Source organism: Mus caroli, unplaced genomic scaffold (assembly GCF_978045245.1).
Source record: "Mus caroli unplaced genomic scaffold, Mus_caroli_1 scaffold_8, whole genome shotgun sequence".
In the NCBI taxonomy this organism is placed as follows: Eukaryota; Metazoa; Chordata; class Mammalia; order Rodentia; family Muridae; genus Mus; species Mus caroli.
In genome coordinates this window covers 72,535,758-72,553,079 of record NW_028227263.1, presented here as the reverse complement: position 1 = coordinate 72,553,079, position 17,322 = coordinate 72,535,758, and the positions used below count along the sequence as shown (strand labels likewise).

General features: G+C 48.0%; 1 protein-coding gene across 2 annotated transcripts in view; it reads right to left on the bottom strand.

The window, feature by feature from the left end:
* Positions 1 to 17,322, bottom strand: part of Slco3a1 (solute carrier organic anion transporter family member 3A1) — a 278,256-nt gene that overhangs the window by 59,574 nt on the left and 201,360 nt on the right. For both annotated transcript variants that reach the window (XM_021167572.2, XM_021167570.3), the window contains exon 4: positions 8,799 to 9,062. In XM_021167572.2, coding sequence (XP_021023231.1) covers positions 8,799 to 9,062 — 264 coding nt within the window. The remainder of the gene's footprint in view (positions 1 to 8,798; positions 9,063 to 17,322) is intronic.

Below are 17,322 nucleotides of genomic sequence, written 5' to 3'. Positions count from 1 at the left end.
CAAGCATTGATTGATCTAACTGATTTTGGGGGGACCACCAGGAGGGTCTTAGAGAGCAGAAGAGGAACCACTCGTAAGCACGTTTAAAGCAAGAACAGGGTGAGACTCAGGCTATAGCTCCACACCGGAGTGTTATCCAGGGTCTTCCCTTTCTCCATGGGTGGCCAGGCAAGCACAGGCTTACCCAGAGAGGACAGAACTGACTATAAAGGAGGCTTGGAAGCAGCTGCTTCTTCAGACCCACACATTGCATCTTTCCAAGGCAAAGGCAGCAGAGAGAAAGATGGCTTAGGCAGTTAACGAGTCTTTTAAGCAAACAGGCACCCCTACTTCACACCTGTGTCTAAAAACTTCCTCTGTGAAAACGTTCTCTGCCCTGGTGCCATACAGGTTGGCTGTCCCTGGTTTTTCTGGAAGTGAAAACTCCCACAATGTGAGAATTCATTCTTGGAAAGTCTGCAAAGACCAACAGTAACATTCTGGTAGAGCAGGTTGATGCCCAGCCTGTCAGCTACTTTCTACCATGCTTGCTTACAGAAGGCTCTCCATGGTAGTCAGGTCACTGTGGGGGACCCATCCTGTCCCAGCTTATTTGTGACAGAGTTCTCTCAGCACTTCAATTTATACAAGTCCAACCACGGGGAAGTGGGGGGAGGCGCAGCTCTGGCCTGTCAGCCCTTCATGGGGACCCAGCAAGGGACCTCCTTTTCTCTGGCATTCCTGTTCAGTTAGCAATTTACTTAGAAAGACTTCGGAGGCTTTCAGACATCACCGTGCCTGAGCCTCTCCTTCTCCAGCTCTGGGAGCATAATTTCCTGTGGGGTGGATACAAAGTGGTATTTCAAGACACCACACAGGTGGTATGGACTCAAAACTGCTGGCAGGGAGACAGGGGTTTATAAAACAGAGTGCAGACACTTTTATTTGAAGGTCAATGCCAAGTCTTTGATGATTCATTCATAATGCAATCGGGACTTCTGAGCCGTTTCAGATAGCAGACACTCTGCTACACACAGGGCTGTCCTCACTTGTCCTCTACCGCAACCTTCTAAATGACATACTACAAACTAGATACCCTCCTACTAACCACACCCAGGAACATCTGCCTGCTCCTCCAGGGCAATACCATTTTCCCCCCATCCTTCCAGGTAGGCCCTCCAGCGCATGCTCCCTGGCATCTTTTGAACTTCCTACGATCCTCTTCATCATGTACCCTGAATTCTGGTAGCGTTTGCCAATGATCATAGATCTAGCACAGTCTCTCAGTCATGCAGCTTGGAGAAATACAGATTAAAATGAAGTTATCCAGCCTTCCTTGGACCTGGCCTGCTCAGAGCTGTTAATGTGCTGATAGAAAGCATGACCCTCAAAGAGGAAGGGATGGTTCTGTTAGTAAAGCGCTTGCTGTGCTAATCCCCAGCATCCACATGAAATGGCCTGGGGCGGTGACACAAGTGTGCTGACTAGTCTTCTTAGGTCAACTTCCCACAAGCCAGGTATCTGAAAGGAGTGAACCTCAGCTGAGGCTAGACCTCTAGAAGATACACTGTCAGGCATTTTCTTAAGTAGTGATCGATGTGGGAGGTGCCATCCCTGGGCTGGTGGTCCTGTGTTATACAAGAAAGCAGGTTGAGTGAGCCACGGGGGCACAAGCCAGTAAGCAGCACCCCATCATGGCCTCTGCATCTGTTCCTGCCTCCAGGTTCCTCCCCTGGGATTTCTGTCCTGTTTTCCTTCAATCGATGAGCAGTGATATGGAACTATAAACTAAATGAAACCTTATCCCCCTCAACTTGCTCTTGGTCATGGGGTTCCATCACAACAATAATAACCCTAATTAAGACAGCACGCTTGTCATCGTAGCACCTGGAAGGTAGCAACAAACAGTGTTCTCCCTGTGTCTTGCTGGTTAGCCAGTCTAAATAAACCTACCAGTCCCAGGCTAGGGAAGGGCCCAGCTGGAAAACCCAAATAATACCGAAGACAAACAACAACACAAACCACAGATGGCTCTACAGGAATGACACACAAGGGTGAACTCTGGCCTCTACATTTATGTGCACGGATGTGCATGCCTATCTGCATACACCTATGAACTTGCCTCTTCCCCCTAAACTCTGAGAAGATCACAAACAGGCTTCTACTTGTTTGGATAGCCACTGCTTTCCCTTCATGGTATTGTTGATCAGTTTCACGGATCCTCCTCTGCAAAATGCTACTACCTTCTCCTTATTTCCTTTGCTTATTCATTCAACGGACATTCTGACATGTTAACCATGCCTGGTCTCATACTGGGTGCCCTCTCACGTTTGTCTCACTGGCTTGCTAAAACAGCCAGAGGAGAGCAGGGCATTACGGGACATGTCCCTCCCTCACTACTGGTCCCAGCAGGTATGATAAAAAACAAACAAACAAACAAACAACAACAACAACAACAACAAAACTCTGAACCCATGGACCAGCCTGGTCCCTGAGGAGTCATAACTGAACTCCTGTGACACATCAGGGTGTGGGCACAGCCTGGCTCAAGATGTTTGGGAAGGTAGACTGCTTCTTTCACTATGGAAGCAAGAATGCAGATTTTTCAACATATCTACAGGAGGAGAGAAGTCAGCTCTGGAGACAAATTGTATAATAGATAGCATCAAGCAGGCAGCATGAACCTGCTCAGACTACCGGGTTCTTCATGAACACACTCAAATGAGAGGTACAGGCTCCTCAATAAGAAAAATGTAGCTGAATCCAACCACTGAGCTGAAAAGAAATGGAAGAAGCCAGGACTGGAGGGAGGTCCGGCAGACCCTTCCTGACACAGGTGGGTTACTTGTGGGCTGTGGTAGCACATAGACATGTGTAGCTCTTCCCACGTGCTCACAGGGGGCCATGCAGAAGCCAGAGCTGGGTGGGTTGGAGCAGGTCTGGCCAGGGTGTTTCAGAAGAATGAAGTCGAGGTAGGCTGGTAATGTTCCTTCCATGATCCCCTCACTCCTCCTCTTACCACAGAATGGAGTACTAGGTGGCAACCAAAATGCAAATGTCTCTGCCTTCACAGAGGGATAGGGGAAGGGATACTTCACTCAGCAGAAAGTAAAATGAGGCCATGAAAGAAGAAGTCAGGAAGCTGTACTTCAGAAAAGAAAGGAAGCTGATGTCCAAGACCAGATGTGAACTTCAGCAAAGGGCACAGGAAGGAGAAAGTGGGCAGAAAACTAGGCAGAGTTTATAAGGAGAGCAGGGTGGTGGTAGGGACATGGCAGAATGGTGTGGAAGGAAGTCAGAGGAGCCACAGCAGGGCTTTGCCACTGTCCCTTTAAGTGGCAGGTGGCAGCATGATCAGGTGTTGTATCAGTTACTTTTCTGATTGCTGTGACAAAACAAGTGATTGAAGTGTCTCGTAGGAAGAAGGGCTTTTGCTGTCTCGCAGTTGAAGGGTGCCCTTTGCAGTCTTGGGAAGGAGCTGCAGTGGGTATGAGAGGCAACCAGTTGGGCACATTGTTTCCACAGTGAGGAAGCAGAGAGGATAAGTCTTTCGATTTAGTCTGGGGCTGAGCTCCTGGGATGGAACTGACTACATGCAGGGTGGGTCTTCCTTTCTGGAACATCCTCTGCTCACCAGAGACCTGTTTCAGTGAAGATTCTAAGCACCACCCAGCTGCTAATGACAGGTGTAGGTCAGGGGCCAGCCCTGGGCAGATCAGGGACAGGATCAGGCTGCAGGGTGTTAGCACACACTGATGGAGGCAGGGCTGGGCTGGGCCAGGGCTTGGTAGTTAAGACAGAGCTTGCTCCTTTCACAGTGAGGCTCCACTAGAGGAAGTGCACAGGGCTCAGCAGTCTTTTCAAGGACAGTGAGAGGCCACTTGTCTGTCAGGGTGAAGGGCTGAGACAAGAGTGCTCAGCTTCTCTGCCCCTCTCAGAGATCAAAGTCAGGAACTTGCCCTGAGGATTCTGAGCCTGGAAATGGGCAGCTACAGGATCCCCGCAAGTCAGGACCCGCCAATGCTAACTGGGAGCAGAAGCGTCCTCCCCTTGCAGCTGCAGACCCTTTGATGACACACTGTTTTAGGGGACATCTGTGCTGCCTCAGGAGGTGGTTTTAGTACGCTGCATGGAAAGGTCACTTAGCACCTGGTGACAGCACTTGTTTTTCAGCAGAGCTTATTCAGCCAGAAGGACAGCCCCACGCCAAGCTTAAGAAGACAGGCACTGTTTTTCTTCACGGTGATTCAAATGTCTTTTCTTTCCATCTCTAAGTTTGATTTCCATATCTGTAAAACAGTACTAATGGCTTACATAGCTAGAGAGATTCCCTGGGATATAGATAAGAACAAACATTTTTTTGTTACTGTTTTTGATGGTGGTGATGCGTGCGTGTGTGCGTGTGCGCGCATGTGTGTGTGTGTTGTATACCTTTGTAGAGGCCAGAAGGTGATGCTGAATATCTTCCTCTACTATTTTCTGCCTTATCTTTTGAGATAGTCTTTCAGTGCATCTGGGACTTGCTGATTCAGCTAGATTGACTTATCGGCCAGAGAGCCCTGTGGCTCTTCCTGCCTTGGTTTCCTGATTACAGGTGTATGCGACTGTGCCTGGCTTTTTATGTGGATGCTGGAGATCTGAACTCAGGTCCTGAGACTTGTGCAACAAGCCCATTCACTGGGTCATGCTCCCAGGCCCTGCTTGTGTGTGTGTGTGTGTATGTATGTGTATGCACGTGCGCGCGTGTGCGCATGTGTACTTATTGGTTACTTCGTCCATTAAAATGGCCACCACTTCTGTGTCAGGCACTGTCATGCCCTGCAAATGAACAGATGAATGAGAGCTTTGTTCTGGAGTAGATGGAGACTGCCATCCTGGCTGTATAAGACTACAGTGGTAATGTAGTAGTAGGGACTTTGCAGAGGCCAAGTGGATGATAGATATCCAAGCACAATATAGCTGACAGCCCAAAAGTGAACCAAAGGAGAAAGGATATCCCAGACAGAAAAAGAGCCAAGAGGGAGAATTACTGATGCATTACATAAACCACATAGACCAGAAGATGAAGGGGGACAGATCACTTCACTGGTGACCCAGATCCTGTCCATTGAGGTTTCCCAGGTGATCAAGAAGACAACTTACAATGAAATACAAAACTATTGAAGCGACATTTAAAGCAGTAACAGAAACCACTACTCATATCTCTATAAAAGCATGCCTATGCATATCACACACGGTGGGTGTGAGATTTAACATGCAAATGGTAATGACATTGAGTGTTTATTTTATAAACATGACTGATTTGTATTTATATTTAATTAAAAGTTTACATTTATTCATTTGTGTGTGTGTGTACATGCACATATCCATAAGTTCAGAGGACAAAGTTGTTAGACACAGTTTTGTTTTTTTTTTTGTTTTGTTTTGTTTTGTTTTGTTTTGTTTTGTTTTGTTTTTGTCTACCCATGAGTTCTGGGGATCAAACTCAAGCAGTCAGGCTCGGCAGCAGCATCTTTATCCAATAAGCTACCTTGTTGGCTCTAGATTATTTACTGCTGTCTCATTGAGCCATTCTTCCCTCTAGGTAGCTTTTCATAAATTCTTCCCACACACTGTACAGTTACATGCCAGGGTCATGCCAGTTGTCAACATAAAACCTGTTGGCATGAAAGGGGAGGAACAAAGAGTACTAGGCGTTAGGATGACAGCGATGGTGAGGGTACCTCAAGTGTGGGCTCATCGGGGCAGAAGCATCTCAGAGCCAAGACTTAAACGAGAGAGATTTGGTGGCATGTTGAGATCCACAATTATCCCTGGGTTTGGCAGCCTCTCACTTGAGGGTGATCCTGTGTCTTTATAACCCTAAGTATTTGTTTGTCTGAAGTCTGCTTTATCAAAATGCTATCGCTATGACAGTTGCTATAAGCTTGGAACTTCAAGCCTACTCTGAAACCAGATCCCATGCTTTCCATCCCTCATCCTCTACAGAGAGTTACAAGCTCAGCCGATGGCTGGCATTGTTGGCAATAGACCTTCAAAGCCCTTGAACATGGACCATATACCCAGCTCCCATAATACCACAACATAAGCCCTCTGTGTATGGTGATAAACAGCCACATCAACCGGAGGCAGTTGCTGTAAAGATGATCCAGACCCTCCATGTTAACAAGTGGAGTTAAATGTCGTGACCCAGGTGGCACAAGGGGGAACGTAGCTGAGCTGAACTGAATCTCAGGATGTCCCACTCAAGAAAGGTGACCATATATCACTCTCAGAAACCCAGAAATGCTGCATGGTGGGATTGAAGGGTTGCACTGGGTGGAGTTTCTGAGCATGGCTCAGGACTCAAGTAGATTGTGCAAGAAGAAAAACCTTTGAAAGCTCCAAAGAGATGCGTGAGAAAACGGCCACCTTGATTCTGAGAGGCGTGCACTCCTCTTATGATAGTGTCCTGCTTATTTGTGTTCATAAACATACCTGGGGACTTCTAGAGTTTCTGTCTGTGTGTGTGTGTGTGTGTGTGTGTGTGTGTGTGTGTGTGTGTGTGTGTGTGCATGTGAGTTCGTGAGGGAGAGAGAGGGAGAGAGAGCGAGAGAGCAAGAGAGAGAGAGAGAGAGAGAGAGAGAGAGAGAGAGAGAGAGAGAGAGAATCAGAGTTAGTGTGGGAACACCAGCAACACTGAAGGGTGCATTTGGTGAGTGTGTTCCTGTGGCAGAAACATTCTGATCATGGGAGAAGATGAAGGACGTCCATACAGTGCATCCTTCTCTGTGGCCAGCACCTGGATTCTTTTTTATTAGCAGAATCACTCATGTCACTGAACTCCTGATCTTGCAGAAGTCTTCGAGAAGCACAACTTTTCTGCCCTGCTGGGGTATCCTTCTAGTCTAGTCCTTTAGTGAAGCTAACTAAGTAGGGACTGCTTGTTTGAAATGAAAAACCATTACTCATGGAAGTGTGTTCATGTGGACGCCATGCTTGCCCACTTCTGATCTACTGAGTTCTGAACCCATCAGACCAAATGCATTCTTTTCATCTCTGGCCAACTACTCAATGCTCATCCTCACTTTGATTTGCCCTCTTTGCTGCATGCCTCCTCTATGGAAGCAGAAGTTCTAGAACACGAGCCCCGACCCGTGGCCATATCCCTAGCCCTCCCTAAATGGAGACTCCCTAAATGCAGAAGATGAAGCAAAATGGCTGAACCTTCTCTGAAATGCTCTGAAACTGTGACAGTTCCCAGCTTAGGACCCAGCTGAGCTCTGCCTTTTATCCTCCCTGGCCCTCGACAGGGCTGCCATTTCCCGAACCACTGGCTATCTTTGCTGGCAAGCCAATGAGTTCATTGATGCCCAGTTGTTTATTTTTTTTAATCTTTGTATACCCAGAGATGAAAAGAAGGGTCTATGAATGTGGTCTGTGGGAGGCGAGACCATTACCTGAACAAGGAAAGATCTGGAATGGTTGTCACTACTGGGAATCAGGGTCCTCTCATGCCAGATCAACCTTGATGCCAGTCGGATGGATTATTGTGGGCCTGGGGACTGGGATTACAGTCAGCTGTGCTCTTAAGATAACAGCAGGCATCACCCTTGAGCTGGCTGAGGACTTCCTGAAACTGCCAGTTTTAAAGGTAGAGGTAATTTGCACACTTACTGGGGGGGGGGGGGGGGTAGGGTGGTCCCAGCTAAGACAACCTCAAGGACATACACTAGCTGCACTTCTCACCTTCTAGTGCATTCAGAGCTTAAAAAGAGGAGTTTTAAGGTCATCAGTTGGTTCGCAGAACTTGTAGATACTGACAGAGAACACAGGACCAGACATGACATCAGGTTATTAAATTAGTGTCTTTTCAGAAACAGTAAAGGTCTATTGGGCTCCTCATGGACTCGAAGGTTTGATTAAGTGTCTCTGCAGGCAGAGCTCTTGTTCTCAGGATGATGCTGTCAAAGAACTGCGGCATAGTCTTAAAAGTGTAGAAATATGGCAAGGAGAGTGGAGCCACCTTACAGCCAGTGTGGCCTGGGGCAATGAAGACAAGTGGGGTTAGTCAAAGCCTAGGACCATCACCTGCCTCAAGTGCACGTCATCCTTTACCTGCCTACCTTGACTTGGATTTGATCCCAGGGAGATGCTGGGGATGCCTTGGAATGTAGCCTGTGTGGGTGCTAAGGGCTCTACAAAAGGTTAGTGTTCATCCATCTTCCTCTGATCTCAACTTCTCTAAGAGGAGGTGCATTCGCCTGGCTCAGGCCCAGGGACCAACTGTCATGTCTAAACTCCAGAAGGTACTCTGGTGGATCCAAGTAAGTTAGGGAAGCTTAAATATCCCCCTTAGTGTGTGTGTGTGTGTGTGTGTGTGTGTGTGTGTGTGTGTGAAAGAGAGCAGGAGAGGATGAATGGGGAGCATGGAGCAGCCTGAGGCTGCTGGGTTATATTCAGTATCACAGTCATTTCCTAAGCCTTTAAGGAGCTGTGCTGACAGCAGAAACAACCCAGAAGAGAGCTTTCTCAGTTGACATTATTTGCACCATACCATTTTCTCAGAGAAGCTGCATCTGTTTATTTCCCCCTTTTAAATGTGTAGAGCTTTGCTGTGCCCCCAAAGCGAGACTCTCTCATACAGTAACCACTGGGATTTCATCAACACATGGCGATTACTTTATTTATGCATCCATTAAATATGTCTGATCCCAAGTCAAGCACAAACTTTGTGTGGGGCGCATCATGTCAAACCCTCAAACCCTCCAGCAGCCACCCCTCCTCTCACCCCATCACAAAATCCTCATTGTTCTGACCAGCAAGTTCTGGCCTCTTACCTCTCAGTTGTTGGAAACAGGAGGCACTGCTGTCTGGCTCCAGAGGGTGTCTCAGGACCCCATTGCTGGGCTTGGGCCGCTCATATTCTCTTTCTGGGAGCATGGCCTGCTCACTCTCCATGCCAGGGTCTGGGTGTGGGGGCAGGGATTGTGGGAACCCAAACATCAGGAGGGACGAGAAGAAGAGCAAGGCACCGCAGAGCAGAAAGCCGCCCCACCAGGCTCCGATCCAACGCGGGTCATCTGGAGTGATGTCCAGGTTACCTGCCAAAAGAAAGAGCAGAGCTTAGTAGGCGTGTGGGCTGTGGGGACCGTGATGAAGAGAGATGGCCAGAGCACCGAGTTCATGGGCTACAGAGCTTGATGGAAGTGGGTGGGGCTCTGGGCTGGGAAACTATCTGCTCCCTGTCAGTGCTTCAGTTTCTGCCATTACAGGGGACCGAGCATGTTTCCCCTTCATTTTCTTGTCTGCTTCACGCTTATAATCTGTCTAAATAAAAACAGCGAGGAGCCAGACAGCCAAGGCAGGAATTGACTCATCTTGCTGCACTGCCAAGCTGAGTCTACAAAAACACAAGCAAACAGTCACTATCCAAGGGTAGGCTGTCACTACGTCTATGCTCTCTCACCTGGAACAATTTCTCTGAAAACTCATTCCATCCCTCACAGCATGAGTTACACCAGGTTCACGGCTAAGATGGGCACATGCGGAATGCAATTTGAGAAAATGGATGTCTGGAAGGCATGCATTGAAATCCTACCCCATTCTGAGTCTTTCTGAACTCCATGCCTCAGTTTACTAATCTACAAACACTGATGAGGAAGACTCTGTAGAGTCCTTTGGAAGGGCCAGAAAGCCACACCAGACATGTGTTCCTATACTTGGCTGATGCCAATCTGTCACTTATGATGGGGTTCTTCGTCCCCAAGCTTCTACTGGCTAGCCTGACTCAAGTCTTGAGCGTGGACCCCAGCCCTCTGTTAGAAAGCTCTGGCATAGCTCCAGTGCTCAAAGGCACACATATCTGTGCAGTTTGGCTGTGTGGACTGTTTGGTACCAGCATGTCTTTGATTTGCCAGTGGAAGTCACAGGAAGGGAAGATCACTGTAGCTTCCTCCTCGTCTTTGGCGTTCCCTTTTAGAGCTGCCCTGCAAAGTGGCATGTTCAGGTGGGCTACCTAGAAATGTCACTTTGATGATAAACCACGTTCCCAGAGCCCCAAAGGAGGTTCTTGGAGACCTGGGTGATTGTGTGTGAGGCGAGAACAATGGGGCTGTATCCTGAGGCCAGATGGATGAACAGTGTGGCAAAGAGTGATGACTGCAGACACCAGATGAGCACTTCACCATTTATTTGTCCCCAGGCCCCTCAGACTCCTAAGGACAACACCAGCCATCACTTTCCCAGGGGCTCCTCTGCCCTCGGAGTCATGCACAACACACTCCTGTTAGTTCAGTGAATCCTTCCTACAAGCCTACAGAATAGGGTCTTTCCTTTTCTCCATTTTAGGTTGATATGGAAACTAAGGCTCAGAGATCCTAGCTTCTTTACCCAGGATCGCACGAGTGCAGCCTAGAACACAGAGATATTGACACAGCAGCTCCCACACTTGGCACTACTTTTTAGATTTCCTTTTAGCTGTTCTTAATCCCTTTGTGTCCCCCGGAGGACCTGGCTGAACGCTTGATTTCTGTACTCTATGCAATAGGCCCATGACTACCAAGAGTTCTGGTAATGTGCAAATTGGCTTTGGGATATTGATAACCTCCACCCTGAATACCATGACTGATGCTCTGTGGCCCTCACCTTGCTAAGATGGACCAGTTGCTTTCGTGAAGCCATGGAGAGGAGAGAGCTGCAGAGGGCTGATGGGGGTGGGGGCCCAAATCCCAGCTCTGAAGCTCACTAGCCTGAGCATACCCTAAGCCCTTTCATCGTTTATGAAATGAGTGTCACCCCCCAGAATGTCTGTAAGGATGAAAGCCTCCAGGCAAGAGTCCTCTGGCGCATGCGGGCGCTTCAGATAGGGCAGCTCTTATTATTCCCCCCTTTCTGCTTCTAAGTGTATGAATGAACATTTCCCTGTATGGGTTTTATTTTGAAATAGTTCACCAGGGCCCTGGAAACCCAAGGTGATTCTGGAAGCATCTTCATGCAAATGAGGGAAAAGAAAAGGAAGTACAATTGCCTGGGGTGGCTGAATACTGCTGTTTTCACTAGTCACTTACTGTGTTTCTTCACCTGCTGCCAAGCAAGGGATGAAAACAAAGAAGGGAGCCTCCACTGCCTACAGGCTCCAGATGTGAGCAAAGGCAGAGACATCCTAGCGGTTATTGGAGGGGAACAAAATTAGTGCTGTGTAGAAAGTCGCAGGCAATCAGTGATTCTCTTGGATGTGTGGGAAAGCATCCTGGGGAGATGGGCTGGCACTGGCTATATGAGCTGTCTGTGTCACCGTCTTCCCTATGAGCATGCATGCACAAAGCCGACTGTCTGCTCAAGAACGGAAAGACAGCAAGGAACATGTCACCTGGGTCAAAACCATAGCACTCCCACCATTTGTGTCAGGTCAGAGGAGGCTTACGGGGAGGCACGGGGAGGGTGAGGTTCATAAAAGCATTGGTGGCTCTCCTGGGTGCTCTCCAGGAGGGGATTACTCAGGGCACTGTGGCAGGAGAGAAAAAGCATGCCTAGGGGACAGTAGTCAGTCAGCTTCAGTGTGTGCATGGGAGAGGCTTAGTGAGTGAGTTTCTGTCTGACTTAAGGAAGACAGCTCAAGCTTGAACCTGTATGGGAAACTCTACACCAAGTATCAGTGCATGTGGAAATGCATGTGTGCTTTAAGGTGTTTGTTGTGTGGGTGCATAAAGATGCCTGTAGAGGCTGGAGGTCAACCTTGGGTATTACTCTTTTGAAGCTAGCTACTCTGTTTTATGAGTCAGAATCTCTCATTGGTGTGCGGCTCATCGATTTGGCCATGCTGGCTGTCCAGCAGGCTCCACCATGGATTTTCTTGTCCATGCCTCTCCACTGCTGGGATCACAAACATGCACCATTATACTTATGTCTTTCTGGAGCCAGGGCTTTACCAACTGAGACATCCCTCAAACTCAAGTAATATTTTTTAATGAGGAATTTTGACACTTAACAGGGGGAAAAAACCCTCTCTACTTGTGTGGCCATTGTCAATGCTCAGGAGACACCATTCTAGAATGGCTGATATTGAGACAGATTTCTTTTCTTTTTTTTTTTTTTTTGACACTTTTCTTTTTTTTTATTAGATATTTTCTTATTTCAAATGCTATCCAGAAAGTGTCCTATACCCTCCCCCCCCCCCCCGGCTCCCCCCCCCACTCCTGCTTCCTGGCCCTGGTATTCCCCTGTACTGGGGCATATCATCTTTCGACAGTTTCTCTGTGTGTTCTGGTAAAGAACCAAATGGCAGGTGACATTCATGCCTATGTGTAGACTAGCTCTTCTTCTGGATACATAGAACATATGACTGTGCCTCCCCGAACATAGTAGAGTTTTACAGAGGAAAGAGTGAACAGGGGAACATACTTCACTTATGAGTATGATTGTACATGTGCCGGGTATGACTGTGTATGTGCTGGGTATGGCTGTGCATGTGCTGGGTATGGCTGTGCATGTGCTAGGCATGACTGACTGTGCATGTGCTGGGTATGACTATGCATGTGCTGGATATAACTGACTGTACATGTGCTTGCTATGACTCTACATGTGCTGGGTATGACTATACATGTGCTGGGTATGACTGTGCATGTGCTGGGTATGACTGCATGTGCTGAGTATGACTGTGCATGTGCTGGGTATGACTGTGCATGTGCTGGGTATGACTGTGCATGTGCTGGGTATGACTGCATGTGCTGAGTATGACTGTGCATGTGCTGGGTATGACTGCATGTGCTGGGTATGACTGTGCATGTGCTGGGTATGACTGCATGTGCTGGGTATGACTGACTGTGCATGTGCTGGGTATGACTATGCATGTGCTGGATATGACTGACTGTACATGTGCTTGCTAAGACTGTACATGTGCTGGGTATAACTGTACATGTGCTGGGTATGACTGTACATGTGCTGGGTATGACTGTGCATGTGTTGGATATGACTGACTATACATGTGCTTGCTATGACTGTACATGAGTTTGCTATGGCTGTACATGTGCTTGCTATGACTGCACATGTGCTGGGTAAGACTGTGCATGTGTTGGGTATGACTATACATGTGCTGCGTATGACTGTACATGTGCTAGGTATGACTGTGCATGTGTTGGGTATGACTGACTATACATGTGCTGGGTATGACTGTGCATGTGCTGGTGTGTGGTTCCTGGGTTTCTTCTTCCCAGGAGGACTACATTAATGAAACGTTCCTATTGACCAGCTGCAGATACTCGACAGGAACAAGATTAAAATTCTACCGCCCTGAGCCACACATTAGGGGACATGTTTGTTACTGTAGCATGGTCAAGCCTACCCCAACTAGTACGAATGTCTTGGGGGACAGACATTTGTAGCGATGGCAGTCCTGGAGAGACCTAGACAGAAAAAAAGTACTGTTTCAGGTTGGAATGGGGCAGTAAAGCTTGAGAATCTATTTTTCTATCTGGTTCTAGTTCCTGTATTGACTTTTCAAGCTTGTTTTCAGTCTGTTTGAAGGTGGCTGCTGGTGAGATGTCCAGAGCAAAACTGAAAAGCACCAATCACTCTCGTTTACTCAGACACATCAATATACCAATGACATAAGAGTGGGACGGTGACTCAGGCCGAGGAGAAGCAGGTTGACAGAGAAAGGCCACTTGCTTACCCTTGGATACTCCAGGTGCTTAGGGAAAAAAGGATTTTCATTTTCAAGGGGGTTCTGTCAGTCAAAAGGGAGAGACTTTGAAAGAAATGAAGCCTCACCAAAATCTTCTATCTGTGCCTGTGTGGGATATGTCTGTCAGGAGATGGGACACAGTTGAGATTGTCTTTGCAAGTGTCTCAGACACGCATACTGACTCTCCCTCCTTAGAAGACCCATTTCTTTATTTGTGTGTGCATGCATGTTTTATGTGTGTTTTTTATTTTTTATTTTTTTGCATGGGCCCAAGGGTGTGTCCATGCCCCCATGGAGTTCAGAGCATGATAACCACACATCTTCTTCTGTTGTCTTCTGTACTTTATTGCCTTGAGACGGGGCCTCACACTGACCTGGAAGCTTGCTGCTTTGGCTGGGCTGGCTGGCTATCATGCTCTGGGGATCTGTCTGTCTGTCACTGCCCTCCAATACTGGGGCTTTAGGCATTGTGTAGCTTTGCCTGGCTTTTACACACGGGCGCTGGGGATTCCAACTCAAGATCTTCAGCTCACATAGAAAGTCTTCTACCCACTTAGCCATCTCTCCTAACCCAGCAAGTGGCTTAGGCCTACTTGTGTCCTGTTTTGGCATCTGGACTCTGGGTTGCTTTTATTGTTTTTTAGTTCTGTTGAACAAAGGAAGCAAGATGCTAACAGTTGTTTGTCACCTCTGAAAAGAGCAAGTGACTACAAGGAGCCTATCAGGGCTCTGTCCCCATTTCCAAGGTAAAAAAGAAGAAAATCAGACGAAGCAGGCTGAAGCCAGCACACATCTCATTAACAGGCCTACCCATGAGACTGTGAGAACTCTGGCTCAAAGCAAATTGGGGACAGTCCCTTCTTTCTCTTGGGCCATACTAAAGGCCATTATGGCTCTCCGGGCATTTTTAAGTTCATGTGCCTATTTGCTTAAAGTATATCAGACTTTTGCTATGGGACTCAGGAATTTCAAGAGTATCATTAAGTGACAAACCTAATTAGAAAGTGGAGGTGGTGAGGGTGTGGGACATTCCATATCCCAGCCATCCAGCTAATGAGTCCACCAAACTGAAGGAAGCTGGCTGCGGCGCTAGTCCTCTCAAAAAGCAGAGGAGGAAGCCTAGCTGGTGACCTTTTCCCATAAGCACATGGGCTATAGCATCTTGTTGCAGCTACCAATGCCATGCAGCTGTCTGCAGGGCCAGCTGGTGTGCGCGTGACTCTCGACTAGTGTCCACACGTGTGCTGGTGATGTTCAAACAACTAGGGAAAGATCCATGGGAGGGAGTAAACTTGATTAAGTACAGGTTTCAGGGAGGCAAATTGCTAGGCTGAGAGAAAGAGTTGAGAATCAGGGCTGCTGAAAGCATGCTGGATCCCTTGGTAACTGCAGACGCTAGTAGACTTCTCAGACGCTCCATAATATGTAACCTTTATAGCACGCTTCCTATATTCAAGACATTGTCTGGGTTGAATGTGTAGTTTTCTTGCATTATTCACACACAGTCTCAAGGAGGAATGGCTGCCCCAGGATCACAGAGCTCATGGAGTATGATCTGGATTCACAGGATTCTAGACTCTCAGGGCACACAATGCCTTATCAAATACAAGCTACACTTCCCGACAAGGTCCCAAGTTCCCAACAAGACAGCACAGGCACACCTTTAATAACTGTTTAATTGTGGCAGCTGCTGTTCCTAACTCTCCCTGTAATAAACCCACACGGCTGATGCTGGTCGATTCAGTGCTTGGGGGTACACCCTGAAACCGAGCCCTGTCTTCAGGGTTCTGAGTTCATGGTCAAACTTTAGTTTCCACAAGACATTCTGAAGAGAGATCTCTGCAAGTCTTATCCCTTCTTCCCCCAGCCCTCACAGGATGGAGCAGTGGAGCCACACAGGATCAAACCCAGATGAAAGGCCAGCCATGGAGTCCCGGGCCTAAGCCTAACCAGATGAGCCTCTGGTGTCTACCTCCACCCCCTCATGGGGCTCTTCTCCTAGACTGCTGGCTCATTCCTGCAAGTAACCTGCTCTCCTGCTCCCACAGCTGCACTGACTCCCAGGACCCAGGCAAGCCTCCTTTCTCTTGGCACTGTTGCTTCCTTAGCAACCTCCGGGTCAGGGGAGAGTATACTTTCCTTCCATTTGTCCCACAGTACGGACCTTCCGTAGACACCTTTGCCACCTCCACATAAATTCCAGGGAAGGCAGGGATTGCTTTCCCTGCATGCTCCCCAACCCCAGATTCCAGAGATGCATGTGGCCCTAGACATACAGGCATATTCATGTAGAGTATAACATTTGTATATGGCGGGCAGCCCTAAAGAAGAGCTATTCTTAGGACCCTTAAAGGACATAGAAATCCTGCCTCAAAATACAGCCAAATGCACCCAGGCACGACTAGGTTCTGCCACAAGGGCAGAAACAATGAAAATTGCTTGGAAAGGAGATTTTCCTGGCTGAGTCCCTAACAGAACTAGTGGTGCTCTTCTGCCCTCTAGTGATGATAATCAGCACTGACCTTCATGTACCTTCAAGAAGCAGTGGGACTCACAGACATCCTCTCTTAGCAAAGGTTCTCTGGTCACCTTGTGCTCAGGAAGGCTGCCATCCATAAGACATCGAGACAGTAAGGAAAAGTGTCCGTCTGAGGTGTACACAGAGGTATTAATGCCAATCAAAGGTGGAGGAGGTCGCTTAGCTTCTCACAGGGCTTAGGGGACAAGAAGAGATGATGACAATTCTAAGGGGTCCTTAGTGCTGTCATCCTCTTGGCAAGCTGAGGGCCTGTAGGTGACAGGCTAAGCGCTCCCAGCTGCCATTCTATCCATGGTTTCTGCAGGCACTGAGAAAGGAGGCTCTTTCATGAAGTCTGGGAGAGAGGATCATGAGTGGGAAAAATCTGCCACATGGCACAGGAGACTTGGTTTGTATACAGATGTGCCTCCACTGGTCGGGTCCCTCCCCTTCCGGATCTGAGATCCAGGCTCCTCCCCTTCAGTACCTGAGATTCAGGATCCTCACTAATTTGATGAAAGATCTGAAAGAGTGTGCCACCCAAGGTTCTTTCTGGCTCAGAAATTCTGGTCACCCCCTAGGCCTCACTTTGATGGGTCACTCCTGATATGGCCAATACAAAACATATCACACATCGCTTTCCAAGGCAGCTTTCCCAAGAAGCTTCCAGTCTCCTCCAGCCCCTGGCTGCGCCTGGAGAGTGCTGCCTTTGGCACACCAGTTGGAGCTAGCTTTTCTGTCTGCAGGAGATGGCAGCTGACTTTTCATTGAGCGTCCCTTAGCAGTCCATCCTTGCTTGCTAGAGTGGACTTCAAAGGGCCAGGCAGCTGGAAGACAGGGGCATTTCATCCCTTCCTGTTCAGGCCTAGCACTTGGCAGGAATAAATAAGGCTGCATCTGATTTTATTTTCTACTTGGAAATTTGTAACATCATTAGAGACAAGTAAATATATCAGTGGGATTAATGGACTGAATCAGAGAGCAACTTGATTGGATTTAAGACCACATTATTTCTTTGGGGTGAATTAGTAAATTTAGCACTGTCAAGAGATGATGGATTGGGAACCCGGGGACTGAGAGTTCTTATTGATCTGGAGAACAGATCAGCCCAAGAAAGCAGCATCAGCTTTCCCCTCCCCCATCTGCCTGCAGGGAGAGGAGA